The sequence below is a fragment of the Erpetoichthys calabaricus genome, chromosome 4, assembly GCF_900747795.2.
Source record: "Erpetoichthys calabaricus chromosome 4, fErpCal1.3, whole genome shotgun sequence".
Lineage (NCBI taxonomy): Eukaryota > Metazoa > Chordata > Cladistia > Polypteriformes > Polypteridae > Erpetoichthys > Erpetoichthys calabaricus.
In genome coordinates this window covers 226,375,091-226,387,370 of record NC_041397.2, presented here as the reverse complement: position 1 = coordinate 226,387,370, position 12,280 = coordinate 226,375,091, and the positions used below count along the sequence as shown (strand labels likewise).

The 12,280-nt window shown below is 35.0% G+C and overlaps 1 protein-coding gene across 5 annotated transcripts in view; it reads left to right on the top strand.

Moving 5' to 3' along the window:
* The window catches only part of LOC114650634 (glutamate receptor 4), a 473,072-nt gene that overhangs the window by 390,842 nt on the left and 69,950 nt on the right, over nt 1–12,280 (top strand). For all 5 annotated transcript variants that reach the window (XR_007934826.1, XM_051926884.1, XM_028800403.2 and 2 more), the window contains exon 11: nt 6,052–6,425. Coding sequence is in view for 4 of the 5 variants with exons in the window: in XM_051926884.1 (XP_051782844.1) it covers nt 6,052–6,425 (374 nt within the window). In the remaining variant the exon portion in view is untranslated. The remainder of the gene's footprint in view (nt 1–6,051; nt 6,426–12,280) is intronic.

Below are 12,280 nucleotides of genomic sequence, written 5' to 3'. Positions count from 1 at the left end.
TTTACTTTTATGCCTGATATTTAATTTATTATTTTGATGTTTCCCTTATATTTATTCTTTTCCTATCTCCTTGTTTATCATGTTGTATACCCTTTAAAAGCAGATCATTGTTTTTGATGGATGAATCTGGTGATCTACTATAAAGATGGTCAGCCAACCTCCTTATGAGTGGCAAAATGTAACATTTAATTGCATTCTTTTAACTAGTTTTCATATTCTTTTCCTCATGGATTGTCTAATACACGTTTTAAGATTTTTAAAAAGTTTTTCAAGACAGTGTTCAAAGTGAAGTTCTCTTCTACATGGCAATATCCAAGTTATTCTTCTGTGGGACACATCACTTCAAGGATCTCAGTTGTATCTATAAACCTTAGTCTACCAGCTTTTTAAGAAGTGTTAAAAAAGAGGAAGTATGTGGATTTGTAAAACCTTTGAATAAATTAATGTTTTAAATTTTCTTTGAGAACTAAAACAGGAACTAAAAATGTATTTCTCAATCCATAGACTACATTAAGAAACTGGAAATTGACATTAATTCATTATATGCAAATTAGCTTTTAGTACTCTCTTAAACAATCTAGCTGCCCAGCATCAGGGTAGTCATCACAGTACTTGATGAGGCTTTAACTGCATCCTTTGATTAGCCTACTAGTTTTCATTTTAAAGGGGTTCTTAGTATGTAAAATAAAATGAATAATGCAGTGCGCCCATGATTTACAGTTGGACAATCAGAACCATAGGAAGCATGGTTATGTAGTATAGCATAGCTACTCACACATGAAAAGGACAATGTGGCTGTTTGAAAGGAAGCCTACAGTAACTTCACAGAGATGATTAAGAGGTTCAGCAGATTTTTACCCTAAAGATGTAGTTATGGAATTTACAGCATATATCACCCGGCATTTCAGCTAATTGCACCAATAAGCAATGTCGGAATGATTTCTCTGAAATAGTGCGTTTAAAATAAAAATAAAATTCAAAGTGAATTAAAAGCTGATTCTAAGAAATAAACAGTTGATATAGATTTGTTAAGATAAACTGTTCTGCACGTTTAGCATACAGTCTACTAAACTGTATTATTCTACTTACATTCCTCATATCCTTAGTTAGTTAGAACTTTATTTGCCCCCATGGTTAACAGATTAAAAAAAGAAATTTATTTATTTATTTAATTTTTCTGTGTTTGAGCATACAGTACATAACACCTTTAGTCACTGGTAGGATGCCATTTTTTTTAACACTTTTGTTCGAAGGGTAATTCAAACACTTGTTTTAACCAACAAAACAATTAATTATAACAGTATGACCAGTATGACTGTAGAAAGTGGATGTGTTCATATAACTGTGATCTGGCTTTTGTTTTTAATCTTTTATAGTCATTCTATGGCTTCTAAAACATTTGAGATATAATTTTGGTAGTTTTAGAGGTCAAGGAACATAGTCGTTATATTTTGTTTTAGATTTAAAGTGTTTTCACTAAGTTAAAAGCTAATTACTTTCTCCAGTGGCTCAATTTTGTTTTTGTTTTTTTGTTTTTCTGTTGTTTTTTTTTTTGTTTGTTTTTTTATGGGTGCCGTTGATTTGCATCAATTGTTGTCTCAGTTACTAGACAATATAAATAGGCAGTGAATAATGTGTGACATCACATGGTCATAGCCATAAAGGTTGGTACTTTCTAGTTTGTCCAGTTTTGTGGATTTATCCTAACAAGATTAGCATTGTTTTGTTTGATTTTGTTGTTTGAATTCTGTTTACAGACTTTTTCTCTCCTTTTCACCATGATCTTCAATGCATGTTTGGTTCAATTTACATGCAAATTCTTAGTTTTGACTCTCTTTTTTCAGACATTAACTACAATTTAAGTCTCACATTATGAACTCTGTTACTCAGCTCTCATTCTCCTGGGGGGTATTTTCCGTACGTCGCTTAAATCATCCGAGATCAGATGCCTCATCTTGGATGAGTTAATGTCAGTGAAACTCACCCGGGATAAGTCGGTTTTTCAAATGCACAAACGCAGTCATGTAGTAGATTAGTCGAGCTGGATCTAATCATCCGAGATGAATGCGCGCGCCTGCGCTGATTGAAAAGCCCATATATATTGAGTCTAGAAAACATGATCAGCAAGTCTTTGATAAGCTGTAACAAAATGACGAAAGAACGGGCGCATTTTTTTTTTCACACAAGCGGAGCAAGACCTTTTATTCGAAGGACATGAAGAATTTCAAGATTTAATATGCACAAGGGGTAACACTGCAAAAGCAGCCCAAACCAGAAAAGACGGCTGGCAAAAAGTGGCCGACAAATTAAACGCGTGTGCATTGTACTTACTGAAAGCAGCGTTTCATTTCTTATGTGTCAGATTAATTATTATTTAATATGTCATAATTCCAGATCAAACGTGAGCACAAGGAGAACACGGGAACAGGTTAAAGTGAAGTACAAGAATATACTTCAACCTGGTAAATATTGGTATATAACTATTTAAAGAATTGTTGACATAAAGAATCATATATAATGTAAAGAACATTAATTTTAAAGCTAATAAGAAGGCAGACAAGCAAAAAACAGGTGGAGGTCCACGCGGTCCAGACCTAACCCCTGCAGAAGAGTTGGCTCTCCAGCAAAATGCCCATCGCCCTGTTTCTGAGGGCATTCCAGGTGGAAGCTCCTCCTCAGAACCAGTGGCAGGATGCAGTGGTCACTTAATTTCAGGTAAAGGATGGTCATTGCATATATTTGTCCTCAATGTGTGCCATAGGTATGTTCCATATAGCCCTCTTCTTTTGTTGGGTCAGTTGGAGGGAATGTCATATCCCTAGAACCTGTGTCTGACCAACGAGATATTGACGAAGGTCAAATATTTGATGAAGACACTGTGTCCGATTATTCATCAGGAGGAGAGGTACATTTTCCAAATAATGTTTGATCAAACTCCACTCTGATCAGTCCCATGTGCCCCAATCACATTTGGAAACCCTGGGTAATGAGAATGTTAGGCTGATTGTGAGATTCTTTATGGAACTGTGGGTGTTTTTACCTGTGTATTACCTACCTGCAATTGCATGAAACGCCTCTTTTGTCTGTACACGCAGGTGTCCAGGAAACACTATGAAAACCTGAAGGAAATATTTCAGAGCCAAACAGACTTTACGAGTTGCCTGGCAAACTGCACTTTTAGTTAGATTTTCCGCATCACCTACAGTATATAAAAAAAGTGCCGCTTGCAAAAAACCTCAAAGCAACAATGCATACTGTCTGTATGGTTGTGAAAGCCCGACTTCGCCGAATTTGACTTCGAATATAAGGTCCTAATAAATTTTTGAGGTACAATATTCCCCCTCGGCTAAAGCGGTATCTTTCGAAAAGAATTTCCTCCAGGAGCAATAAAGGACCTAGCTGATCGCGCAAAAAAAAAAATTCTCTTCTTATAATTTGCGTACCGATATCAATTGGTTGCTCATTCATGAACGGCGAAGTCATGACTGAATGAATTCCACGCACGGACACTGATTAAGTGTGTGAGCTAATCCTTGTTTACATCGAACAGACCTGCTCCGGGCAGGTTTGAGGATTAGGATGTGTTGCTATGACAACACATCCAGCAAGAGTTTCAAAAAACCGACAGGTTCAGGATCACGCCAAATCGTCAACAATTACATCTGGCTAAACGAGTAATCCACATACGAAAAATACCCCCCTGGTTTTGGTCTTAGGTAGCTTATTTTTCCATTCTCTGTCCATACTAGTGCCGAAGAGTTTAATCAGTACAAAATAAAATATATACATTTTTTTAAGTAAAATGATTTTAATTACTTTAGTTATAAAGGCACTAAAAAGCAAAAAATAAATTTTTCTTTAATCACAATTTTCGTGGTTAAATGTGACTAAATAAAATTGTGGGGCGCACAAAAATTAATTGATTCAAACAATTTTTGAAACTTGTTTAGCATGGTGGGGAACTACAATGTTGTCTTTTTATATTTTATGATGAAAGAAGCTATTCTGTTAATCGAACATTATTAAATAACTTTTTGTCAAACTAATTCTTATTGTCTTGTTCTATTATTATTCAGTACCTTCTTGTTTATCAGTTGTTTTATACTTTTACTTTTAGCCTTCATTTAGCCTGTTCCTTGTGTATTGAGCCCAAGTTAGTGGGACGTCCTGGCAAGTATAATTGACAAGGCAGCTTGTGTGGGTCTATTTAAAGGTCAGAGATGGCCCAGACTAGTACTGAGGTATTAGTTTTTTCTCTGCTTATGTTGCTCAGATACCCTGTTGATTCTGCTTTTTGAAGAATATTGTAAGTCTTGTTGGTCTTTAGATCTTTTTGTTTGTTTTTCTGGTTAATACATTTTTTTGGTTCTGCTGGCTGGTTTTTGTATTTCTTATATACTGATTTGTTTACTTTGGTTGTTTTGGTTTACTCATAGCTGATGACAACATTAAGAATTTAATGTAATTTTTGTCATTTCTTAGATTCTTTTATTATTTAGAAATTTATTTTTTAGTTTTGTGTTTATCTTGAACTTTTCCTATATTTAATAAAAGTATTAAATATGTATTAGTCCAGGAGTTTTTAATAATTCCCTTTTAAATGTAGGTTGTAGGTCTATTTTAATTTTTAGGCCAAAACCAATTTTGGATCATGTTCAATAGATAGATAGATAGATAGATAGATAGATAGATAGATAGATAGATAGATAGATAGATAGATAGATAGATAGATAGATAGATAGATAGATAGATAGATGGCTGTCACAACATAATTCTACAGCCCATCTTTTCACTGGGGCGCAGAAAGGGTACTAATCTGGGTACATATTGATGGGAAGAGAATTAATCTGCAAAAGTATGTTATTCCATAGATAGCACTAGAAATTTACTGATAGCACTATACATAGTATTGTGGTTTTCTGAATCCTTGTAGGTAGTACACTGAAACAAGATACTGTATATCCAAAATAAACCACAAATGCTAGATATTTGTAATTCACTTATTTTAGTTTTTAGCATCACAGTATTACTGTATATAAATTACACCTCTATCATTATATTATGGGAGAATGCTATGTACTGTTATGCTTTGGACAAGATCAAGTAAAGATCAAGTAGTATTAGTATTAGGCTGCTTCAGTATGACTAGTTACAATTCAGATTTGGTCAGATTATAAGTCATGATATTTCCAACATTTAATATGTGACTAATGTCAGTTACATTATGTATCAGTATTTGAACTGTCACTAGTCTGCTTTCTATCTCAGATACTACTGTGAGTAGTACTACTAGCACTGTACAAAAAATACTTTTTTACTGCTGAGCACAGGCACAAACACATACATAGAGTAAATAAATACCTGGCTGTGCTGAAACTGCTTTGCTTTCTCCTTCAGCCTATTGAACACAGCATTGTGCTGGCTGGGTTCCAGATGTGGCAGAGTTCTAAATCTTGCATCCATCATGGTGCTCTCCATGTGTGAGGTCTTTCTGAATTGTACTCTTTATGCTGGCCACAGTACCTGAGTCTTTCTCTTTTGGGGCCATGCTTTGCTCAGTCATGTGCTTCTGCGGCGCAGTGAGCGACACAGTGGATATATGTTCATTGCATAGCTCTGTGGAGCCTGACTGGATGAGTTTAAGCCATTATTATTATTTATTATTATTAGTATTGTTATTATTATAAACTAGCTGCATGTGGTCTTCAGGACAAAAAACAACCCGAAGACTCCCTAACAGTTTTACTATATTGGTGAATTTGCAGTGGCATCATATCTTGTCCAGAAAAGATGTGTAGTTGAGTGCAGCTGTGGCACAAATTGAGAGAGACAGGCTGGAATTGTTGACCTAAACTTATTCCTGATTTTTTGCCAAAAGTCTTACAGTATTCACTCATATATTTTGAAATAAAATATGTTAGATACATAAGTTATAAATTTCTTATTCTTACAAGTTCAAAGGCACCTGTTAGAAATTAGGTGAGTCATTCATAACTGTCTCATATATGTCCAACCATGAGATACATCCAATTTAACTATATTCTTTTGCAGAAAGCAGAGATTGCTGTGGCACCACTCACCATCACACTGGTGCGAGAAGAGGTAATTGACTTCTCTAAGCCTTTCATGAGCTTGGGAATCTCCATCATGATCAAGAAACCTCAGAAATCTAAACCGGGAGTCTTCTCTTTCCTTGACCCATTGGCTTATGAGATTTGGATGTGCATCGTCTTTGCTTACATTGGTGTCAGTGTAGTGCTGTTTCTGGTCAGTCGATTTAGCCCCTATGAGTGGCACACGGAGGAACCAGAAGATGGCAAGGAAGGGCCCCCAAGTGACCAGCCTCCCAATGAATTTGGTATCTTTAACAGCCTCTGGTTTTCCCTGGGTGCCTTTATGCAGCAAGGATGTGATATTTCTCCCAGGTGGGTCAAGCAGTTTTTAACTCTTTGCACTTTTTTGTCAAGACACATATGCATCTGTGAATTAATATGTATTGCACAACCTTTTTTCTTCATTACTTTCAAATTAATTTCTCATTTTGAAATTAATCTGTGAAATAAGGCTGTAAAGAGGAACTCTATATAATATCCTGTCAAACAGAATTCCTCTTTACAGCCTTATTTCATATATTATATAGAGTTCACTAAATATTCCAAAGTGATAAATACTATAGTAGTAGTAGTAGTAATATAATCTTGTATACAGAGTACAATGAAATTCTTACTTGCATGTCCGACCAACATATATTTTATCCTACTGAAATTTCATATGTTTCAATGAGCCTAAAGACATAAAAGCAATGACCTTACTATTGTCACAGTACAAACATTGCAGTGAAATGAAAATACCTTTAAAAGTTACTAGTAAATGCTTTAGCTATGTAGCTTGTATGTGCCATGCTATAACTATAAAACGCATGAGTGAAGGCTATGTCTTTTTCTACATTTCTTAGAAGGCTACTGATTTCTTGCTGCATTTTTGCATTTTGCGGTCACTGAACTTTGATATAAATAAATTCTGCATTCACCTTGTAGAAAAAAAATCAGTATATTTTTAGAATTGTAATAGGGACTAAGCATTATTTATGAATGATGCCTAGTTGTAGGTAAGTAAAAATTAATAAGAAGGCCTTATGAGACTTTTAAAGCAGAATGGAAAATCAGCAAGAAGCTTCTACAAGAAAAAGACTGACAGAAAAGGTCATAGATGGACAAAAACATTTACATTTTCTCTTTAAGTTCAATAGGCTAAGTTCAAGAACACAGAAGTCTTTACATCTTAATAATAGATCATAGTAAAAGTGACCTTGCTAATACAGTTGAAATGTTTTTTGCATAAATGTATGTATCCTTTAAAATTTTTGATATGTCTAAATTATGAAGAAATCCATTATTGTTGTTTAATCTCACTGTTGATGTCCAAATTATAAAAGCCTTATGTTGCTTTTTCATGCTTTCTTTCTGTGTGATGTAGCAATGCTAACCTCTTCCTCCTGTCTACTTGTTGACTTCACACCATCCTTCAGGACTGTCGTCTGTAAATCTGTGTGCTCTCGTCTTTTGCCTTACGGTGCTTTTGTCCAATATTAAAGCAGGCAGGCTCTTGGGCCATCTGGTCATTCCACAGACTATCACTCCCACGAGGCACGCAAAAATGCATTCTGTTCTGCTAGAGTCTGTCATATCTTTGCGTTGCTCTGGCTTAGATTCATTGCTTGATGCCTCGTAGGCGCCAGACATTTTTCTGTAGCATGCTTTCACCATTTGGTAAAATGCATGTTCTTTAAGGGGTCTAACTTCTTAATTATTTGAAAACGAGAATATATTTTCCAGCCACTCAGATAAATGGGCATTCATGAGAAAGAACGAAGGGCACACAGAAGCAAAGTGCAGCAGCCCAGGATTGAAAGGTACAAAGAACACAATCAAAATAATAGTGCCATTAAGTCACTTGTCTATAGCAATACAAATGCTATAGCGGAGCTATAATTTTGATTTAGGTATAATTATAACATTAAGAAACTGTGAAAAACTGACATCTTCATCTTTTGTTTTGTCCTTAAATATTAATAGTCATCTTCAGTCTGTTATATGTGTTATGTGGATATTTTGTTCATACTCAAAACAAGTGGCAACAGATACAAATAATGCAGGTTTTGAAGAAGGTTTTTTGTAATGTGTATTTTACTGGTTTGTTCAGTAATGTAATAATCTGAAGTTTGATTTACTCTGACACTGTGTATACAGCTAGGTCTTTTTTTAATTTACACATTTCTGCTGGCTGCATCAAGATGTGGTAGGCTGAACAGTTTCTAGGAGAGGTGGCTATATATCATTTTTGTATTACTTCCCTTATCGATAACCTAATCATATATACAACTGGTTTTCTCTCCAAGTTCATTTTATTTCTCCAGCAGGGGTTATTTTTTGCTATTGAATCTAAAAGTTTTGATGACTAACCAGCATATGATATTCAGATCTGTTCCTGATTTTTCCTAACAGCAGAGCATGCTTGTTTTCTATGTAGCCTCTTGTTGTGGTCAGGACTCTACTAAGTGGTATCACGTTGACATGTTGTCAGGAATCAGCTAACTGAATCTGGAAATAAAGTACCAAAATGTATTGTATAGTTGGAGATTAATAAAAAGAAAATAATAAACATAGAAGGAAATGATAGTCTTCGGTGTGTATGGTTGAATTTGCATTTCCTCAAAATTTGAACTTTAACTTTCATCGTTCATCTTGTCATGTGACATCACTCACTTACATGTTGCTTTATAGACCTCTTTCACTTTATTGTTTTTTCCTTTAAAGGGAATATATTAATAAATTATTATTATTTATAATATTACCTTTCCAAAGGTACAGTATAAGCTTGCTACAGGGGCATCCTTTTTTAATTAATGACACTATATAAATATAGAATTTAAGAAGATCCATCCATTCGTTATTGTTTTCACTTTATACAGTTTAGGTTCATAAAGAGTTAGAGCCTATCCTGGCATCATCAGATGCATGGTTGAAACCAATTCTGGATGAAACACCTTCAGAAACTACCCAAAATAAAAATATGTATAACCTAATATGGAAACATATCTTATAATATATTTAGATTAAAATGTGTGATAAAAAATTTTAGTTGACAACATAGTGAATATTCATCTTGCATTTGAATGTTCTGTAGATGACATGATGGTATAGTAGTTCACAAGAAGCCTAAGTTCTGGTGACTGTGAGAAGTTTTCATGTTCTCTCTTTTTTCATGATTTTTCTCATAGAACTCTTGTTTCCTCTATATCTCAAGGATATGTATGTTAAAAGGCAACCCTAAAATGGTGACATGAGTGTGAATATGTGTGTGAATATATGCTTCCGATATGCTGGTATCCAATCCAAGGTCTGATCTTATCTTATGAGGCTTTAGCTACCTGTAGTGAACTAAAGGATCTAACTAACTCAGTATCAATAGAGTTATGGAAGCTATGAAAACTTTGTTTAGGAATACTGGGTTAAGATGCAAAAGAAGATTCCATAATAAACAAGAGCCAATTTAATAATTCTAAATAAGGAGTTGAGTTACATGATTATGATTAAAACATTAAAATAATTTTTGACTAGAACAGGCCATTAAGCCCAACAAGCACACTGGTCTTATTCACCTAGTCTCTCCAAATTAACACTGTGTTGAGATTTCAAGGTCCTTAAATTCTACTCTCTACCACACCACTTTTTAATTTATTCCATGTGTATTACTAAAAAAAAGTTCTAACATTTGTGTCTGTCCTTAACAATTTTCCAAAAGTGTACCCATGTCTTTGAATTTATGTTAAAGTAACAGCTAGTATCCCTTGGACTTTATTCCATCTGTGGTGGATGGCCGGCTAAATATTCCGGCCCTCACCCCCAGGCGCCAGGTGGAGCTCTCCCGACAGCATGGAAGTTCCCCGAATTCCAGCAGGGCCTCATGGACTTTGTAGTTTGTATGCACAGCCCTGCTGGATACCATGGGGGCCACCAGGAGTCGCTGTAGGGAGGCTGTCGGACTGTTATGTGCCCTATAACTTGGAAGTACGTCCTGGTCACATGAACAGGAGAAATGACGTACTTCCAGGTTGAAGAAAAGGACTTTTACCCTGACCCGGAAGTAATAAGGACTTGTGGACAGTTGGGCAGGAACACCTCCGGGTCAGGGGGTATAAAAGGACTCTGGGAAAGCCCCGACACTGAGCTGAGCTGGGAGGTAGGGTGGCAAAGTGTCTGGGAGAGGAGGATTGGTATTTATATTTGGTTTATTGATTATATGAGTAGTGTGGAGTGGAGGGTGCTTTGTGCATGGTATTATTATAAAAATAAAGCGCCTTGGACTTTTACCTGGTGTTTGGAGTGGTACCTGAGGGTTCAAGAGGTCGATAAAAGCCTCTACTGCTACACATCATAATTTTAAACACTTTTGATTGTGATTGTGTCACCTCTTAAATCATATTTTCTTAAACTTTTATTCCAAAATCACTCTACTCAGTCTCATCTGGACTTTCTCTAGTATTGCTGTGTTTTTGGTTTTTTTTTTAAATATGAACACCAAATACAGTATGTACATAGTGGTCCAGATGTGGTCTCACTACTGCATTATATACTTTAAGCATAACCTCCCTTAACTTGTAATTTTGACATGCTATATAATCTAATATCCTATTAGCCTTCTTAGTGGCTTCTATACATTGTCTTGATGTAGATATTAATGAGCCCACTGTGACTTCTAGATCCTTCACATAAGGTGTACTTTTATATTTACTTATATTAAATTCCATCTGCCAATAATCTGTTCAAGCAGATTATGTTATCCAGGTCCCTCTGTAGCGATTGAGCTGATTCTGCATTATTTGTCCTTCCTTCCAATTTAGTATCATCTGCAAACTTGACCAGCTTATATTCTTATCCAGATCACGTATGTATGCTAAAAAGAGAAGTTGTCCCAGCACTGATCCTTGAGGGACACCTCCTTTAACATCACCGAATTCGGAAAAGGTGATTCTCATCATAACCATTTGTTCCCAATATTTAAGTCAATTGTATACCTACCTCACACCATGCCCTAAATTCCCGCTTCTTCTAATGTGGTACCTTATCAAAAACCTTCTAAAAATCATCATGCAATCGTTTTAACATCATTTATGTATTTTATATAAAAGTCTGTTTTCAGTGAAGAGATCTCTTCAAAAATAAATTAAATTGACAATTGAAAAAATCTATTAATATTTTTAATGATTAAATATGGGGAAATAACTGTAGTAATACACATCATTTATTGAAGGAATACTAAAATGCTTTGGATTCCTCAGAATGCTAGTATCAATTTGTTGAGCTTATTACACAATCCAACTATTAGTCTTAATTCTGAGTGATACACAGAGGGGTGCCTACCTTTATGTTCTCTGCCATTATAGATATACATTCATATTTTAATGAAGGATGATATTAATCAAAAATGTAATAACAGCACCTGTTAAATATCAACAAGTTAAATCTTACTTTATTTTATTTTCAACACCAAGTACACAATTGCACCGAGACTGCCAATGTCTGAATAGACTTCTTCTAAGACCACCTGTTTAGAATAAGAAATCTGTGCAGCTAATGTTATTAAGAACTAGCTGTGCTACCTGTCTAAGATGGGTTGAAATCTAAATAAACAATGTAAACCTCAGTGTTAACGTTTGCCATGCACCATCCAATGCATATGTCCCTGTTATATGGGATTCATAAAAGCATTGTTAATATGTGTAATGAGTCATCTATTGGAATGACAAATGCAATGCTTTTTATTACTAAAATGTTTTTGATGAGGCATCTTTTGGAATGACAAAGACGTAACAACTAGACGGACACACAGAGAGATAGATGCACAGACGTGTATCCTTTTATTAAGGTGGATAATTTGAAGTTCACTTCACAAAGGCTACCAATACATGTAAAGTGACAATTTTGAATTATTAGTTTTTGCAGCTGGTATAAAATGATCTGTTGTAATTAGACATGTATTACGTAGGTCTAATGCATATCTTTTTTTGAAATTAAAAAAGATTTTGTCTGCCCCTGTATTGTCGCAAATGATTTCTGTGGATAAAGTCAGCTAAATTCTTTTTTGCACTGAATTAAAAAACAACTCTTGATTTCCACACATATATTTTTAACTTCTATACTAATAGAATAACTACAATATTCTAAAAATTCAAGAATGCACACTCTTCTGTGCAGACACAATACAGAGCTCCATATGA